The sequence below is a fragment of the Sphaeramia orbicularis genome, chromosome 6 (genome assembly GCF_902148855.1).
Source record: "Sphaeramia orbicularis chromosome 6, fSphaOr1.1, whole genome shotgun sequence".
NCBI lineage: Eukaryota > Metazoa > Chordata > Actinopteri > Kurtiformes > Apogonidae > Sphaeramia > Sphaeramia orbicularis.
In genome coordinates, this window is record NC_043962.1 from 32695688 (window position 1) to 32716662 (window position 20975).

At 36.6% G+C, this 20975-nt stretch overlaps 1 protein-coding gene across 2 annotated transcripts in view; it reads right to left on the reverse strand.

The window, feature by feature from the left end:
• grm8b (glutamate receptor, metabotropic 8b) overlaps positions 1-20975 on the reverse strand; it is a 212384-nt gene that overhangs the window by 119664 nt on the left and 71745 nt on the right. For both annotated transcript variants that reach the window (XM_030137259.1, XM_030137260.1), the window contains exon 3: positions 11517-11733. In XM_030137259.1, the coding sequence (XP_029993119.1) occupies positions 11517-11733 (217 nt within the window). The remainder of the gene's footprint in view (positions 1-11516; positions 11734-20975) is intronic.

A 20975-nucleotide genomic window follows, 5' to 3' on the forward strand; every position in this document is an offset into this window, starting at 1 on the left:
AGTAGATCGCTGTTGTTATTCAATGTTTAAGGTCATCGAGGTTAGTCGGTAGTGATGGAACATAAATGTGATTTTTACGTATCCCCACAAGAAAAAAATCACACACAGTGGGGTCTGGGGATCTCGCAGGCCAAGCACAAAGAGCAAGGTCTTGGGCCCCCTTCTGACCAATCCATCGCTGGGGCACTTTTTCATTTCAAAAGCTCAAACTTAGAAAACTCCTCTTTCAAATGGTCACTGGTCGCTATTCCATTGACCCTCAAATTGCACAAATATAACTTGCGCATAAAAATGTACCTAATGGAAAAACGACAATTTCGTCAAAAGTCTCATTGTTTGAATAAAAGTTTTTGTGCTAGCAAGAGGTGGTTTTTCGGGCATAGCACAAATGGTATATCACACAAAACTGCAATGGAAAGAGCTTTTTTCGCAACTAGAGTCAGGTGAATTAAAAAACGGATGTTGACGTACGTTACAACAAGAAGAAGAAAAAGAAACATGTCGTGTTATGTGTGGACACACCAGGAAACCCAATCATTTTTTTGTTTAGTAAGAGATAGAGGTGTAATATAAAATAATAATGAATATATCTGTAAGTCAACACCATATTTACGTTCCTCGCCATGTTTATGGAATGACTTCTCGTGTCATCTCACGATAATAAATAAACAAATCGTCGCATTTGTGATTTAATGGAAAAGCCAACATTACGCACTTCTGTTTTTTTTGACATATCGTAAATATCGATAACGTTTTGCGCAGATGTCCAAAGGAAAATCGACTACTGACTCATTCCATGATGATGCTTGAGAACTGAAGAAATGCGTCATGAAATCAGTTCATTCTTTCTGAATAACCCTGTATATTTAGAAATATGAGCACCTTTAATTATCTGAGTATTATCTGAGTATATTTTCTAATGCTGCGTTTCCACTATGTGGTACCAGCTCGATTCGACTCTACTCAACTCGGCCTTTTTGCGTTTCCATTATGAAAAAGGACCTGGAATCTGGTACCTGGTACTAGTTTTTTGGTATCACCTCCGCCGAGGTTCCAGGACTGGGGACCAGATACTAAAAGGTGACGTATAAACACTGCAGACCACTGATTGGTCAGAGAGTTGTCTCTGTGACCCGCCATTTTACAAAAAAGAGATGCGGAAGTTTACAGTAAATATAGCAGTATGTTAATCACACGTAAAAATTCAGTATGAGCTTGAAAAGACAACACGCAATGAGCGACTTTATCAGCAACTCTCTGAGCAGACGACACGGAAGTAACGCGCCGTATTGCTATGATGTCCAGGTACTGTAAAGTAGGTAGTATCCTGTAATGGAAACAGTGTTCAGGAATAGGACCTGGTACCTGAGTCGAGTCGAGTCGAGTCGAGCCGAGCCGAGCCGAGTCGAGCTGGTTCCACATAGTGGAAACACGGCATAAGTATATTTTGCTGAAAATTCCTCTGCGCTCCGTTTTGGAGGCAGGCATCTTACTGTAACATGGTATTCTATCTTGTGCCACCACTGCTTTAACTGCGCTGACAGCATCAGTATGTGTGCAGCAGCGATGGCAGCGTGGTGATTCTGCCTCAGAGGAAAAAGCCTGCAGCTGACAGCACAGAGAGTTCAAAGACTTCGGAGGCAGAAGAAGAGAAGATATTTAATCTGTGCTTAATGGGATTATAAAGCAGAGGAAATGATCATTTCAACACATTTTGATATTTCCAAATGGTGTTAGTGAAGGGGCAGTTCAGAGGAGGAGACTCAGATGTGTTTGCAGCGCTTTTATGTAAATGCTCCTTTAAACTGTGACAGCCCCTTCCCCTTAATGAGGTCAGTGGCTCTCAGACTTTTACCGTTATCTGTCTTGTCTCATTACAGAAACAAACGCTAATAGCATCTTTATACTGAGACTTCTAAAAATTCTTCGGTTCAACGGACCCTGCCCCCTGGAAATTACATTTATACAGAGCAACCATTAAAGTAGTTTGTCCTTACTGATAAGGCAGAAAATCTAATGATAATGTTAAAAAAGAATCACTGCTGCAAGACTTGGAAATGTCATTTTAAACTAGAAAAGCACTTAGAGAGCACAGACCTCCACCAAGGCAGATCACCCCACCCACCCACCCACGTCTAACACCACCAAAATATAATCATTTGTTCCTTGTGCCAGTATCAACACTTCCTGAAAATTTCATGAAAATCTGTTCATAACTTTTTGAGTTATCTTGCTGACAGACAGACAGACAGACAGACAGACAGTCAAACAGACAGACAGACAGACAGTCAAACAGACAGACAGACAGACAGTCAAACAGACAGACAGACAAACCCAATGAAAACATAACCTCTGCTGTTACACTTGGAGGAGGTAAATATATTTTATGACTAAATACCTGAAGAGAAAAACATGGAGTAACCTAATCCAAGTATCACAGAATAACATCAACATAACTTACTTTCTCACTTTCTGTTCCTTTTGGATGACATCAGCACCACATCTGTTCTCATCTGTAAGTGTTTCTTTAAATTACATGTGTCATGTGACATGTGCTTAAGCAATGACAGCATTTTCACAGCTGAAAGGTGTAACTCTCACTGCATGGACAATGAGGATGTAAGCAATCAGGCAATGGAACACGTGCCCTGTCCACACTAACGCTGACATTTTTCTAAACAGATGGTTTCTTCCTCCATTTAACCCATAAACACCCAGTGCTACTTCTGTGTCAGTTCTCAAATGATTTTTTTCTCTCTATGTAACCTTTCTAAAGTGATTTATCTCCATTTTTTATAATATTATTCTCTGTATTTTGAGTTTTTTTGGTACAGATTAGAGCTGCAACGGATTAATCGACTCAAAGTGATCCAAAAAAATCATTCAACCGCAATTGTCCTAAATCAAAGCTTTGTTTCCTTCATTTCTTTGCTGTTAAACATTGGTTCCACAGTTGTGTTTCACATGGATGCTTATTATGATGAACAAAGAAGCTTCAATTCAGGAAAACTGCAACAGAATATTTCCCTTCAATCAATTTGAGTTGATTAATTGAATCGGGAATTTTTGCACTTCAAGCACCTAGTCGAATAATCGGTTACAGCTCTAGTATAGATCATGTATTTTCCTATATTTAATTCACTGATCATGTAGATGTTCATAAAAGCTCAGACTGAAGTTGAGAACAACAGAGAAAACTGAATAAAAAGTGACTTTTTCAGTAAAATATATCATTAACTGAACATAAACCCAGTGTGTCCGTCCACTGTCATTGTTCCAACTCTATGGGTTTTACTGGTGAATCAATGTTGTAGAAGATTATGGTGTGTCCACGTTCACGTCCAAATGAATCATATCTGATGACCATGAAAAGATGACAAACTGTATTTTACCTGCATTATTTCAATGTATTGATGATAGGATTAGTGGTTCAGAAGTTATTGAACATTTTAGATCAGTAGATACTTTTGGTTTCCAGCGGTTGTTTGGGTCTTTAAGGGTTAAAAATACAAATAAAATGAAAACATAACCTTCATTTCACACAATATCTATGTCCACATGACAAAACAAAACAACCACAAACCATTATTTCTGTTGGATTTAAAGCTGTGGACACTGGATAATACTGAACGCAGCAGATGCAGTATTTATTATGTCTTGAAGGTGAAGCAGCAACGAGTTCAGTTATAAACTCAAGTTATTTGAAGTGTTGGTTCAGGTTGTGGAAGTGTATTCTTTGCATGATATGGATTTGTCTAGTCATCTCTTAAGGGTATCTGTGCTGACCTCCATCTACTGCAGGTCATACACTGATTTATACACCTGGATGTGATGTTTCAGGTGCAGGTTCATAAAACAAAGTAATAATAATAATTTACTTTTACAATGAATTTCAAAGACTGCTGAAACCTTTGAATTTCTCCACTGTGGGATCAATAAAGTCTGATATGATCTTATCTTATCTTAACTTATCTCATCTTATCTCATCATATCTAATCTCATCATATCCCCTCTCATCTTATCTCATCTTATCTTATCTCATCTTATCTTATGTTATCTTATCTCATCTCATCTCATCTCATCCTATCTAATCTTATCTTATCTTATCTTATCTTATCTTATCTTATTTCATCTCATCTCATCTCATCTCATCTCATCTTATCTTATCCTGCCCATGTGGATGTGCAGAGTTTTTAGAAACTTCACTTTGGAAAGTATTTGGAAAAATCTCAGTTTTTGTGACCAAAAATGCTGTTTACATATGAATTAGGGGCCTGAACATTGAGAAAAATATCTGTTTCACAGCCTATCTGCACTGGCGTAGATGGGGCATTAGACACAGATTGAGTCTCCAGGAAAAAAGATAAACCACACAAAGTACAATAAATAATAAATATAGAAATGCAAGAGAATAAATAATAGTAATAACATGTTATTAACCCATAAAGACCCAGCATTACTTTTGTGCCAGTTCCCAAATTAAATTTCCTCTATATTTAACCTTTAAGTGATTTATCACTATTTATTATAATATTATCTTCTGTAGTTTGCATTTTATCGATATAAATCAGGCATTTTCCTGTATTTCATTTACTGATCATGTAGAGGTTCATAAAAGCTCAGATTAAAGTTTAGGGTTATTACATCAAAAACAGAGAAAAGTGCAGAAAAAGTGACTTTTTCAGTAAAATCTATCACTAACTGAATAAAAACCAAGTGTCTACAGTCGCTGTTATTTCTCAAACGCCATGGGTTTTACTGGTGACTCAATGTTGTAGAAGATGATGGTGTTTCCACGGTAACTACAGAGTCTCTAAATGTCCAAATAGGTCATATCTGATGACCATAAAAAGAAGACAAACTGTATTTTACACCAATTATGTACATGTATTGTTAAAGTCAGTAGATACTTTTGGTCAGTGATGGATGTTTGGGTCTTTATGGGTTAAAAACACACACAGTAGTGACCAGAAGCATATTAATCCTGAACCGTTGTCAAGGATATGATCATTTCAGTTTTGGAGTCATTAAGTTGGCAAACACGTCATACATTAGATTTCTTTTAATAGCTTGAAGTGTTGATTCACACTTGACTCACAGGACACCAGTAAAAATAGCACCATTATAAGATATTCTATACCTCTATGAGCTGTAGCTTTACTATTATGTCAAGTGCTTCCCACAGCATCACACTGTTGTTACAAACACAATATGAGTGGAATTAAAGCACGCACCAAACACTTCCTGTCTTTGTAATTGTAATAAACTCACACACCACCTGCCAGCTTCATGACTTATTTGCTGATTATCAGATGTCATGTTTATCTGTGGAAATAGTGAAAATAAGGTTTACGTTTCTGAAAAGCTGAGCATTATTAATATTACTGAGTTGGTCTGCTAGCAGCTTAAACAGATAACTGAACAGATTACAATTAAATCAATATTTTCACGCAATTATTATTGTTATATCACTTTTGAATTTTTATGAATCTTTACTTTGTCATTTTTGTTTTGTTATATCTTTTGCGTTGTTTTGACCCTGTTTCACATTTCCCATTTTGTTACTTCGTTTTCAATCTTTTACGTCACTACAGCTTTCATTCTCCTTTCAGAGGCTATGGTTTCAGGGTCTTAATTTTACTTTTTAGTGTGTTTTGGTGAGCATTGTGATGCTAACAACACCTCCAAAATCCATCCACTCAGGTTTAGTTCTGCTGTACATATTGAATATTACAATGTGTTGACTGTTTTCTGTGTTTTATATGCCGTCACTGTATAAGAAAACATATTCTCAATTAATCTCCCTGGTTAAATATGGGTAAATAAATACATAAATAAGCAAATAAACATTGTTATCTACACTGTTGCCAATAAAGTTAGAATACTTTTACCTGTTGACATGAAATAATTGTCATAATGTAATTTATTCTTGATAGATAAAGTATAACTGGGAGGTATTGTATGTGGTCAAATGTAATTATTAATGTGTATAAATAGGAATAAAAAGAGGAATGTGTCTGAAAACAAAATGATTCCAGTTTTATTGGCAGCAGTGTCCATGGTTAAGACCCTGCTCTCCCCAAACTTTTCAGTTCATTACTGTATACGACTGCGGCAGACCAGGACAGACTATGGCAGGATGCCACAGTCAATATCATGAAAGGGATACGCTCATTTGATCACACACACAGTTAACAATTAACAAGCTCTCAACACTCATCTTGACTCCATCTATGCATGAATTCAACATTTCTGAAAGAACAGAATGAAGTTCGTGATCAAACCAATATACAATATATTGGCATATATACATAAATACATACGTCCATAAATACATACATACATCTATACATACATAAATCTAGACATAAATACATACATGCATACAACTATACATATATACATACATACATCTATACATAAATACACATATACATACATACATACATACATACATACATACATACATACATACATACACACATATACATACATACATACATACATACATACATACATACATACATACATACACACATATACATACATACATACATACATACATACATACATACACACATATACATACATACATACATACATACATACATACATACATACACACATATACATACATACATACATACATACATACATACATACATACATACATACATACCATATATCCTCTGTTGCTCTCATCAGTTAACAACAAAATATGAAGTTTGTAAAACGCATAACCTCTAAATGTAACTTTATAACAAAATCCAAGTGTGGAATGGTAATAGGCAGCTGCACAAACAACCTAAGGGCTATTTTTTTTTTTTTTTCTGGGAGAACTGTCTCACCTGACGCCTCCTGAAAGACAAACTAAATTTTAATCTCCTTCTCAGCCCGATTCAAGCCGTTCAAACCTGACAGGATCAGAAGTGCAATAAATCAATACCACGACACACAAAAGCTGTTAACACAAAGAGCTTTAACCCTCTGAAAATAAAGTGAAATAGATGGTTACAGTACAGAAGTTAAAATATGGGAACCAAAGGCGTGCTTCCTCTGTATCCATTCATTTGAAGTGACTGGGCTCTAATCAATACATCCTGCGTCATTATGTTTGCAGCCTGTGGTTCTTGCCGAGAAGCTTTCCACCCTCACACATAAAAACACGAGGCAGTGATGAAGCTCAGTGTTTCAGCAGCTCACTGATCCTCAGAGGAGCCTCTGCTGTTTTCTGCAAAATCTCCAGATAAATCTGCAGCGTTTAACCAAAGCCATTCCTCATGAAACCTTCTACTGCTGCCATTTACACACAGATTACAGGCATGTCACTAGGAAGCTAAATGTATAGGTATCATAGAAACAGCTTTACGGTGAAGGTAGGAGGCAGACGTGACCAGAACACCTGCTTTAATTTATTTTTGCTGTTTTTTACTGCAGGAACGCTGGTGCTTCCTCTTGTTATAAACTAATTTAGCAGTGCTGTGGCTTGGAAGAGGAAACATGAGCTCCAACAAGATGCTCATTAGAGTTCAGACATATAATCAATACAGAAATCTATCCTGATTGGTTCTCCAGAGATACTGAAACATGTCTGCAGTCTTCACCAGAGTGCAGTTTTACATCCTGCTGTTTTGTGAAGATATCTCTCCTGTTGAACCTTTGTGTTCCTATAAATAAACTTTGTGTATCCTTACATTAGGTTTGTTCTCCTGCATTTTTAGCTTTTGCTGTAAATATGCTTGTAATTCCTCAGAGTGCCTTCTGTATTTTGTCCCTGATATTCACTTTTGGAAATCCTAAATTGCATTTCTACTGAATACTTTTGCATTTCCTTACAACAACTGCTTGTTTCTCTTTGCTCAAAGTTTTTTTTGTTTTGTTTTGTGTTTTTTTAAAAAAACATGTGAGATTCCAGTCTCATCTATTTTAATGTTGATGGAAACATAATCACTAGTAGGCTTAAGCTTTGGTCACATGCATAATTGAGTTTGTTTACACATTACTGCATGCTAATATTCCACTATTATAGGAAATTTGTCAATATGCTGAAGATGACAGATATCATGTAAACAGCAAGAGTCAGACATTGGAGATATGCTGATATTATACTGGTTTTATGAGTTGTTTTTTTTTTTTATGGTGCCCAACAAGGGCCAAACACATTGCAACGGCCCAATGCATCTTAGTTAGAGAAAACAGCAGCAAGTACAGAGACGATGCAAATTCACAAACTCAAACACAAGTCTAAACGAGATACAAAAAGAGGAACGTGGTGTAAATGAAAAAATGTGCCGCAAGACACAAAAACACATGCATAATCATTAAATGCTCTGCAGATAAAGACACGATGCAAACCAAGAAAACATTTGCAAACAAAAAACGCTGCAGAACCAGTCACTACAACAGAAGTGCTCCAAACCTGTAGGGGGCGCTGTCAGCAGAACAGCTCAATGCAGAGACATAGAAGATGGAGAGAGAGACGGAGGACAGCTGACTGACAGTGTTTGAAACTACAGTGGGAACAAATTGAAGTTACGGCGTAGCGCAGTCATGTGACTTTTATTTGATTATATTTGACGCTCGTCTGTTGTCTATAAACGCTGGCTGGCTGCAGGTTTGGAACACTTCTGTTGTAGTGACTGGTTATGCAGCATTTTTCATTTGGAGATGTTTTCTTGGTTTGCATCATTTCTTTATTTGCGGAGCATTTGATGATTTTGCATTTGTTTTTGTTTCTTGCGGTGCATTTTTTCATTTGCACCACATTCTTCTTTTTGTACCTCGATTAGACTTGTGTTTGAGTTTAAGAATTTGCATCATTTCTGTACTTGCAGCTGTTTTCTCTTAACTGAGACGCATTAGGCTGTTGCAATGTGTTTGGCCCTTGTCAGCCACCGTAGTCTTTGGACATATATACAGTGTGTTCCAAAAATGCATATATTTTATGCATTTCATTTCAGGTGGACCCTGTTTAAGGTCATCATCTCTGGTAGAGTTAGATGCTCCAAAGAAAAATCCACATTTCTGGTCTGAATGAGAAACACACCTATTGTTAAATATTATGACAGAGGAGCTGAACAGAGGATATTACTGTGTTACCAGTGGAAAAAAACTGTAAACACATTATTTTAGGGGTATCAACAGTTGGAGGAATATTACTTTTCATAAGTTATGTAAATAGTTTATTAGAAATAGTGTCTTTTTTCCAAATTAGGAAAAAAACAGAATAAGTAAGTAAAGTAAGTAAGTAAATTTTATTTATAGAGCACTTTTCACTGAGTCACAAAGCGCTTTGCAGTGTGAAGTACAAATAAACAGTACAAATAAAAAACAATTAAAATACCATTAAAGCACCATAAAATACAATTAAAATATAATAAATACATAAAGTGCAATCAGTTATAATATATTATAGAATATTAGTTTTTTATTTATTTCAGTTAATGAAAATGTTCTTTCAATTCCAGTTTTAGTCATTTTGTTACTTTTCGTTGATGACAATAACCTTGATAATGGTGCAATTCTTAATCCAGGTGTTTATGTCTGTTCTGAATAAATATCTTCTTTCTGTTGTTGCTACAAGGGAGGCCCTTAAGTGATATGATGAGATTCAGAAACATAGCATAGCAAAACTAACTTGTCACTGATAATTTTAGTTACACAGATTTGAGGATGGTTGAATGGTTAAGTGCTGGAAAAGCAAAAGCAAAAAAAAAGTGCCTGGAGCCAGAATCTGAATAATTGACCAAAGAAAAAATGATGAGAAAAGATTCATCACTAAATAGCAGGTTAAAGAAGTCATATCCTGACTAAATGTCTGAGGGCATGAAAACTCACCCTCTGAGATCATTATAGTTAGAGACGAAGTAAACCCGTGCAAACATTCTCTAATTGCAGTAATTGAAGTCAGGTTAAAGACATGTGGATGTAATCGCAACTCATGAGAAGCACATTTTGACAACATGCATCTAGAGCTGTTTGACTTTTACTTGCACTGCGGGTAATAAGCATCTAACATCCAGTAATGTTCTCTGTCTGTAATGTTATCTGAGGTTTACAGTTCCTCGAGTTAGAAGATTCATGGTAACATCCATAACCTCAAAACGTCAAGAGGGAATAAAAAATGCACAACAAAGAAATGAAACTTTTACTGTAAATGCATGAGAAATGTATGAGAATGCATAAAATGAATAAAAATCAAAGGAAAAAACTAAAGCACAGTCTCCAGATACAGCAGCTGTCCATTCCCTCATCTTAAAAGGGTCATATTTAACTAAACCCACTTTTCTACTTTTTACTTTGGTACATTTATTTGTGCATTTATTTGTGTATACTTCAAAAAGTTTGAATCTGAACCCTCCAGGTGCTGCAAAGCTGTCTTTATATTAACTGTGCCAAAAATCGAGTGGATTTCTACAACCTGTTTTAATTCCTTCTTAATTTGTTGCGTCTGTAACTAATTACGGCACAACATTTGCACATACAGTCACAGAAAAAAATTTAGACCACCTCTTGTTTTCTTCAATTTCTTGTTCATGTTAATGCCTGGAACAATAAAAGGTACATTTGTTAAGACAAATATAATGATAACAGCAAAAATAGCCCAGAAGAGTTTAATTTCAGAGCTGATATCTATCCATTTTCTTGATAATAACCAAAATCACTTCAGTTCTTACATCAATATCTATGGCATTGTACCGACAAAAACAGTGCCTTTAGGCATTCCATGTTTTCTTTTCTGTCTGTTTTAGTCATATGATACACACAGGAGTTAGTACTTGATTGCATAACCATTGTTTTTGATGATTTTTGATGGTCTAATAATTTTTTCTGCAACTGTATAAGGTCAAGACTTCCGACGAACATTTCTAAGAGTATGGAGAAACGGAACAGAGCAGCATGGTCAACAACCCAGAGGGGGTGGGGTGTGAAGTGGCTCATGTGCATTTAAAGGGCCAGCGCTCAAAACGACCTTTCTAGTGTCATTACTCAATAGGGCTGAAGATGGACCTGTGGAGTTGAATTAATGAAGAATTAAGACCCATTTACAGTTTATGTAGACCACAGGGAAATGTTTTAAAATACATAATTCCATTTTTTTTAAAAGTAAAATGTGACCCCTTTAATGCACCATCCTTATGAATACACACAAGGAAGCTGTGAGGGTTATCAGCTGAGCCTGAACTTAACTCTACTAACACACACACACACATACACACTGGACTGAATTTCAACACTCCTCTCACAATCTAATTAAAATGTGTGGTGGTCTGGGCCAGTATAACATTTTAATGAGACAGAGACAGGTCTGATAACCTCAGTGTGACCTGACTAGTGTAAAGTAATTACATCAAGAGTCAATTACAGAGCAGCTTCTCCTGTCCACTCAAAAACACACACTGAGCAGGAATACAAGCAGCAGCTGGAATCCACAGTGCCACCAATCATCCTGCCAGTCCGCCGTCATTTAAAACAACATTCATCAGGTTAAAACCTTCCACCCCTCTGTTTCCTACCTGTGTCTCTGGAAATCTGGACAAAAGCTTCAACGCCACTCTCGCCGTAGTTTCCCTCGGAGGCCAGTGTGGACACAAAGTTCCATCCCATCGCAGTGACGATGTCCAGCATGGCCTGAGCCTGGTAGGAGTCAGGAGGAACCACACGGGAGAAGAAGTCATAGCGGGTGTTGTCACTGAGCTCTGGAGCCGTGGAGGCGTAGCTGATCTGAGGAATCTGTCAAGATGGGGGAGGGAGGGTCAGTGGTTAGATGCTGAAGCAAAGGTGGGCTCTTAGGCTAGGTGTGTTTTCGCAGGGTTGAAATGAGTATACGTATTTATTTCTCATTCTCTTTTCTTCAAACACAACAAGAAAGTACAAGAAATAGTGTATATCAACAGCCTAAAACGGGGTACGTGCATAAAGATAATCGGGCTGTTTTTGTTCTAATTTTCCCCCTTTCCAACCAACGACGGCAAACGCCAGATTATTTTATGTTTTATAAGATTAAACTATGAGATTATCCTGTGGTCTGAGATGTGTTAACAGTAAATTTGTCCCAATAATCAGCTCCAAAATGGGACGTGCCGACAATCATAAATATTAAACTTGTTCAATATTTACAACCAAAAATTTACGACCAAAAATCTTTGTGTGTAGGGAAAGCTCCCGAGTCATGACTCCATGTGACGTGGAATGGAATGTAGCCAATCAAGAAGCGAGGTGACTAAGGAATAAAGAAGCTGGAGTAAATGAAGCTCAGTGGACCTCAGAAATGAAGTCGCAATATCATGTTGACCGCCAGGGGTGTAAGAAAATATCGGTATCGCAATATATTGTGATATTTCACTTCACGGTACTGTATCGATATGAAAAAGTACTGTATCGATATTTTTAGGTATTTATTCAAATGCAGACATGGCAGAGGTTCATTTTGTTTTTTCGTTTTTCCAGCTCTTTTATTTCTATATACACATTGGTATTTTGTTCTATTTTTTGTGTACTATAAAATAGGGCTGTGCAATTAATCGAAATTCAATTACAATTTCGATTATTACACGCAACGATTACAAAAATTATGCAATCGAGAAAAAACGATTATTAATTTTGAGTTGTTTTAAATCACGCGCACGCAAGCTACCATGAGCTGCTCTGCCCCGCCCCCCTCTAAGCTACTGCTGCCAGCTAGCCGGCAGGTCCACCCCAAGAGGAAAGTTGTACCTAGTGGTCTGGAAAAATAGCAGGAGAATCGCAGCAGAAGTGCTTGGTAAACAAAAAAGGCAAGTCAAATTCAATTGTATGGAATCACTTTGGGTTTGATGAAGAAGACGAAGAGCAAAAACACATCACGTGCAAAAAGTGTTTCGTAGTTGTGTCTGCACCGACCGGTAACACAACAAACCTTTTTAACCATCTAAAGTTTAACCACTGCCACCTTTATCATAATCTTATGAAAAACTAAAACGCATAAAAACAACTTCGTCCGCAATGCAATCTTCAGTCTCCGAATCTCTTTATGCTGCAACTCCCGTATTAACCTAACCCTAACCCGTATAACCCTAACGTGCATATTCTAGATGGCTGATGTATACAGAAGGCCTTAACTTAAACCTCACGGCACGCTACTGAATTTACTATGTTTCATACTACATTGAACATACTTGAATTTATAATTTGCACTTTACGTGAGTTTTTTTTTTTTTTTTTATTGCTACAGTTCTATGGCAAATCTATAGCAGTTTAATTACAGTGCACTATTTATTTACAAAAGGAAACATACTTGAATTTACAGTGTACTTATTTGCATTCAAAGATTTTTTTGTTTCATACAAAAGTGAACATACTTTGTTTTAGTGGTTAAAAGCTTTATTTATGTTTAAAGAGTATATTTTACATTGCATTGCAAGAAAAAAAATAAACAACTTTAAGGTTAACAAATAATCGTTTTTAATAATCGTGATTTCAATTATTACTAAAACAATCGTGATTTTTTTTTTTTCTATAATCGAGCAGCCCTATTATAAAAGTATTATTGTGATATTGCAGGTCATAAATGTAGTTTTTTAAATTGATAATGCTGTTTTGTTAAATAATGGATAATCCTAAAAGCACTTTTTACTGTCTGAAAGAGGCAAATGTTTTTTTTTTATTGCGAATACACAAAAATAATGTTCTGATGTTGGATGATTCAGGGACCAAACACTATGGATTCTTTTCGCAACAGAATATGAACATTTAAGCAGGATCTTAAACTCTGTCTGTAAAACATTATTTATTTATTTATTTGTGTGTTTTTTTGTACTGATAAAGCATATGTTAAAACTGTATTTATGCGAATGCTGCACCATAAGTTTTTCAAGAAAATAATCTTTTAAAAAAAGAAACAAAACAAAAAATATCGGCATGTTAACAGTATCGTGATATATCGTATTGGGATCCTAGTATTGTGATTTGTATTGTACAGATTCTTGCCAATACACACCCCTATTGACCGCTTCGTGGAGCTGGTGGAAGCCCGAGAACATCTATTCAACATCTCCGTCAAGTCATATCACAACTGAAACGACATGTTGCGTGTTGTGTTGTCCTGTTGTTGCTATGTTTCTTCTTCTTTATTTTTGCTAAATCATGTTTGACCATGTGAGATTTCTGTCTTGGAGGACTAGACTCTAGATGGGTGGCGGGACAGAATCGTTATGTGTGTGTGTGTGTGTGTGTGTGTGTGTGTGTGTGTGTGTGTGTGTGTGTGTGTGTGTGTGAGATAATCAGACCACACCACACACAGTACGATCAAAACTGTTCAATGCCTGATTTTTTATCTTCATATGTGGGGTCTGGAACAGATAAAAAATCTCTTCAAAGTTAGAAAATCCTCAAGTGTGTACCCAACTTTAAAAGACACAAAAACTGAACTAAATGGGTTCTAAAGGTGAAAGTCTATTTTTAGTGTGACCTCTGACCCCATGACAAAAAGCAGCCCAAACAGTTTGAAACATCTGACATGAGTTAAATGAAACCGGGTATAAAACACCATGAAATTAATAAAATTAATTTCAAATTGTCTAAGCAAAAGGGTTAAAGACATGTTAAGTGCAAAGGGAGAGCACAGTAAATATAACCAATTTGGTTTATAGAAGCTGTTTTTAACCAGAAACTTTTGTTTTTACTGCTGTACATACTTCACATACATCCCATATATAATGGACCATAATACCAAGAGGCCTAACACTTTTGCACACCACTATGAGTTACACTTTTTATGAGAAACACTGCACAAAGACTCAACCTGACTTAAGACTTAAACCGGATTCACACAGGACTAGTATAACCTGTGTGACCTCTGATGATTCAGAAAGTAAAACCCCAGTGGATGCATTCAAATGGAATAACCAAGTGGATTTTTTCACTTGAATTTACTGACATTTTCCTCAGTTCTGATGTCAAGATTCCCCACCTACAGATAACTGTTGAAAGACGGAAAAATGTTTCTTACTGTACTTCACTGTCAAGCTTGTCATCCATCCATCTTTTGAGATTTTGCTCTTACGAAAGATTTAAGTTTGCTCTTTTTCATGTTATATTGTGAAAAAATCCTCCTGGGTTTCCACTCAAAACACTTTTGAAACTTTGATTTATCATCACTAGCACAGCCTCCATCATTCTTGACAAGGAAATAAATTAAATCAGCGCACAAGGAAACAAACATTTTTGCATATTCCATCAAATTACAGAGATGTCAATTCATACAGAAGTAACGTAATGACAGGGTCTTATTATCGAAGGACTGACAAATTACAAACATCACCAACTCGCATGGGATTAAAATCACAGACGATCTCTGAAATTATAACAAATGATCAGATGTTCACTGGTAATACGAGTACTAATACTTAATAGTGCTGGGCAGCGATTAAAATTTTTAATCACAATTAATCGCGTAGATTTATGCAATTAATCGTGATTAATCACATAGTTATATGGGGGAGTGTTGCATCATCAAGTGTGTATTGCCTTTCAGTGATATTTTAGACTTGAAGTACTCCAGTGATAAAAACAATTCCACATTGCAGTGCTTCCAAACAACTTTGTCCTTCTCAACCCCACCATCTGAAGACATTTAAAGTGAAAATGTCCATGGAAAAGACCAGTACTTTTCTCCATGTTTATGTCCCCACCAGTTTATTTCCACTTGTGAGTGATGACAGGAGTCTTAAGCCCACTAATAAGTACAAATAGTAATAAGCCCAATATTATGTGATGTTCAGTTGTTAAAAGCATGCAAAGGGGGCCCTCTAGTGGTCAGATCAAGTTGCACTGGGGTATGTTTTGTCCTTTGGGTGTTACCGTAGTCAGTTCAGACATAAGAAGACACGTTTCTTTCACTCTGTTCGTATGGCCCCAAAAACGTTTGCCTGTGAGTATTTTCTGTTCAGTTGTTGTAAGAATGAATAGTATAAAATATCTCTGATGTGAACCTTTGTTGCTGGATAAAAAAAACGTTGTAAATCTTAAATTAATCTGTAAATGCTAATTGTTATCGTGTCTATGGACTTTCCCATTCAAGTTAGCATCGAGCTAATCACATCGTAAATCAGTAAAGGTTAGTTCAAAGGCTGGCATATTATACCTAAACACGACCAAAGAATTTACATAAACTTAACATGAGCCTGCATAAAGAATTAGCAACCCATCTCCGACTGCTAGCATAAACGAATTAGCTTAAACATGTTAATAACACATTGTAATAAACACATCCAAAATAACGTCATAAACATGTTTCTAACGGCACGTTTGCATGTGAAATTATTTAGTAAACAACAGAATGATTGATACATACAGGCGTTGCTTCTGCACGAGTTAAACAAAGTTTGATTCAACATTACTCTGACAGTTTGCTCACTTTTCTCCTCTCTGCTACACCGGCATCTGAAGCGCGTGTGGAGCGCCAAAATAAAAGCATAAGTTTCAAAATAAGAGTCTGTATGTATAAATGAACTAAGACTTGCTTGAAAGGCAGAACGGCATTAACGGGAGATTAAACAATTGTAGGCATTATTTCATGAATGCGTTAACGCGGTAATAATACGTTAACTTGCCCAGCCCTAATATTTAAGGATGGGAATCAATAAGAAATTAACGATTCCATTATTGATCTTGCTTATCGATCTGATTCCTTATCGATTCTCATTGGGTGAGGGAATAAAAGAGTACAAAAAGGTTTACTTGCATTAAATGTCTCTTATATTTCCATTTCTGCACAGAAAATATAACATATACAGTATGCACAAATAAAAATAACAGGTGATGCCGGGCATGGTGGTGGCGGCGTGGGGTCACACCATACAACCGTACAGTGAAACTGAAACTTAAGACACTTTACTAATTCCTCTCTGTCTCACTGTTGTGCACCTCATTTTCCTTTTCCCTCCCTTTGGAAACTTTTATCTGAGGGGGCAGGACATTTGTTTAAGCAGTTTTCCAGTGCAACAGAGACGTTGAGTTCTGTAACTGTACAGTGACAGTGACTGAACATCCATATACAATGAGTGAATTTCTGGAACTTGATATAAAAAGGTAATTGCTGTTGTCTGTTGGTTTTATTTCAGCACAACCAAGGTGAAATAGAGAATAATATTTACCAGCAATAGGAAAAAAAAGTGAAATAAAAAATGGCTGGCGTCCGATCGATGTTGCAGCACGGGAGGGCGTTTGTACACAATGCCGCTGTTGCACCACAGGAGGGCGTTTTAGCCATGGGTACAATGCCGCTAGTAATAATACTAATAATAATGGATTAGATTTATATAGTGCTTTTCTATGAACGCATACTCAAAGTGCATACAGTGGATCCATTATTCATTCACTCACACATTCTCCCTCTGGTGGTGGTAAACTACACTTGTATCCACAGCTGCCCTGACAGAAGTGTGGCTGCCAATCTGCACCTACGGCCCCTCCGACCACCACCAAACAGTCATACACATTCACACACCAGTGTGAGTAGCAGCACTGGAGGCAAGGAGGGTGAAGTGTCTTGCCCAAGGACACAACAGCAAATGACTGGGAGAGAGCAGGATTCGAACTGCCAACCCTTCGGTTATTTGGTTCTACCATCTGAGCCATGGCCGCCCCGATCCAGTCCAGTTGAGTCTTCTACTGGATTTTCATGTATTTAATTTCCGTTTCTGAAAATGACAGATGCATTATTCATTTGAGTAACAATGATCCATTCATATGACAATACAAGCCCTACATTATGCAATCTTTATGATGAAGACAGAAAAAGACAAAAGGTATAGCAAAAATAGCCCATTATCAAAATTTTTCATCAACCCCCCCCCAATCTTCTTCAGTCTTTCTTATTGAGTCTTAGTGAAACAAACAGAAAAAGTCTTTGGAGGTATATATATATATATATATATATATATATATATATATATATATATATATATATATATAATTTAAAGAAACACCAGCTAATTAATGTAAATAGTCACTAGGAAGAAAGTTGCAAAAATAAATGAATATTTATTGTGTTAGTGATCAGTATCAGGAAAGAAGTCAGCATGCTCAACAAAATCTACTCTACTAATCACACAAGAAACAAATAAGTGTGAAGTTTACATACGCTGAAAATCAAACATGTCTATGGCAAACTTCTGACCCAACTTCTTAACAATATGACCCTGTTACCGTCAATAACTGTCAGAATCCTTCTCCTCTGGAACAGACAGTAGTGTTTTAATTGGATCTGAGGCATATAAGATAAGACATATACCTCAGATTGTACAGTTGACCCGGTTGTGGTCGATCAGCGCCAGTTCCAGTTACACTGAGCTGTTGCTGAAGAAGCACATAGGTGGAATGACTGACATTCAGCCTTCTGGATGTATCTCTGGTGTTCTGACCAGACTGAAGCAGATCATTGTGTGATCGTTTTGAAATGAAGTCATGCATGGTCTGAAAGAATGGACAGCCCAGAAGATGAGTTTAAAAATGTACACCAAATGTCAAACTGTAATTCGCACTGAGAACAAAAAATCAAAGCTTAAGTTTGCCATTTTAAAGGTTTGAATCCAGGTGTGGAGGTCCTGAGATGGTAGTTACTCTTAGAAAGTGCCCAAAACTGTTGTGTCTGAAAGCACTAAACACAGAAGTTCACCAGAAAAAAGGTAAAGGTGCAAACCACCCCAACATGGGTTTACTACACTAGTATCCTGCAAATGTTTCCTATCAGGTACTGGAGCAACAGACATTTGGAAATACACCAGCTATAAGCCATAACATTATAACCACTGACAGGCCGAGTTCTATTAGTTTAGATGATCCCATTACAACGAGACCTGCCAGTGAGTGGATATATTAAGCATTTCCAGATCTTGTTGTTCATTCCCAGTATAAAGTAATGATGTTTGATACCACAAATTTCCTTTCCAATCCAATACCAAGTAAATTTCAGGCTGGTATTGGTGGTACCGATCTGATACTGATACTTTGTACAAATACACTGAATGTCTAGAAAATCTAAAAAATAGGGTATTTTAAATCATAACATGAGAGTGATCATTGTTTAATTATTAAGAACTATTATAAAAATGAAAACTTGCATATTAATTCATGTCACATGAATGTGTTAACATGTAACATGAAAATACTGAACATGTAACACTTCAACAAAAGCATCTAACATTGACACTTTTCCTCATTCACAAGTTTTTGTTACGAAACAACAGCATATTAACTGTTTTCCCCTTTAGTCTGTTCCGTTTTTTGCTCAGAACCTCTCCTGCCTTTGATAAGACTCTCCGCTGGTCCAGAGGTGGCGGTCATTCCCAGGTATCTTAGGGCTGAGAAGGACTGACTGAGAAGTGTGATGCAGTACACACTTACCCAGGCGGAAGAAGAAGTAGTTCCCACCAGTCGCAAAAGTATTGATATTTTGATTTGTGAATCGATTCTAGAGTGTAAAGATCTGGTATCGGAGATATCCATATTTTAGTATCGATCCGCACGTCACTAGTGTAAAGTGATTAGTACCTACCAAAAGTAAGAGCAGAACACTATAGCCACCTGTCTAATATTGTGTAGGTTCACCTTTTTTCCACAAAACCAGCTCTGACCCAAGGCCTAGACTCCACCAGACCTCTGAAGGTGTGCTGTGGTATCTGGACCAAGATGTTAGCAGCGGATCCCTGAAGTCCTGGAAGTAGAGAGGTGGACCACCGTGGATTAGCTTTATTTGTCCAACACCTCCCACAGATGATCGTCAACAAAATGAACAAAAATGACCAAAGAATTACCAAAAATGAACCAATACTGACCTAACGAATCAACAAAATGAACAAAAAGGAATGCAACAGAATATGATAGTCAACAAAATGAACTCAATTGTCAACACAATGAACAAAAAGGACAAAATTGGAAAAAAAAAAAAAAAAAGACCAAAACATACAACAAAATTATTAAAAAAAAAAAAAAATAGAAAAAAAAAAAAAGATTGTCAAACAAAAATGAAAAAAAAAGAATGAAAATAAACAAAAACTGACCAAACTAACTACCAAATAAATATAACAAACAAGAAGGAATACAATAGTCAACAAAATGAGAAAAAATGAATAAATTGTTCCTCAAAACTTCACCAGACCTCTGAAGGTGTACTGTGGTATCTGGACCAAGATGTTAGCAGCAGATCCCTGAAGTCCTGGAAGTAGAGGTGGACCTACATGGATCAGATTAATTTGTCCAACACCTCCCACAGATGGTCAAATGTCCTGAGATTGGGATGTCCTTCCTTAGTCCATTTTTGATCGGTTGCTCATTTTGCTGCTTCCAACACATCAGCTTCAAGGACTATTATATATTAACACCACTTCTCCTGTCAGTGTCATAAAGTTAGGGCTGATCAGTGTAAGTCTCATATTACTGGCTTGTTGCATTCACATATTTACATTTCAATTATTTCCTGTCATTTTAGAATCCACAAATCAGTTCTAACTGTATTAAAATTTGGTATTGGTCATAGAAGAGTAGACATCTACAACAAACCACAACAGTCCACTTCCAGGAGATTTCTACTGCATTAGTGATGTGTGGATTGATACTGAAATATCGATATCTCTGATACCAGATCTTTACGCTCTAGAATCGATTCACAAATCAAAATATCGATACTTTTGATACTTCGGTCATTTGAGGTAATGTGGAACACAGTGGAAAGTAGCAAAACTATTGGGATCTTGGCCATAGGCCACTGGTGGGAGGTATTTCTTCTTCCGCCTGGGTAAGTGTGTACTGCGTCACGCTTCTCAGTCAGGCAACTCTGACTCATTCAGTCTGTAGGAAAAAACTGGCAGAACAGAAAAGGAGCCAAGAAGATGATTAATATACATTCACTTCTATAATGGTTCTTAATAACTAAACAATCATTTCTCTCATATTTTGTATTCTTTGTTAAGTTATTATTTGAAATACACAATTTT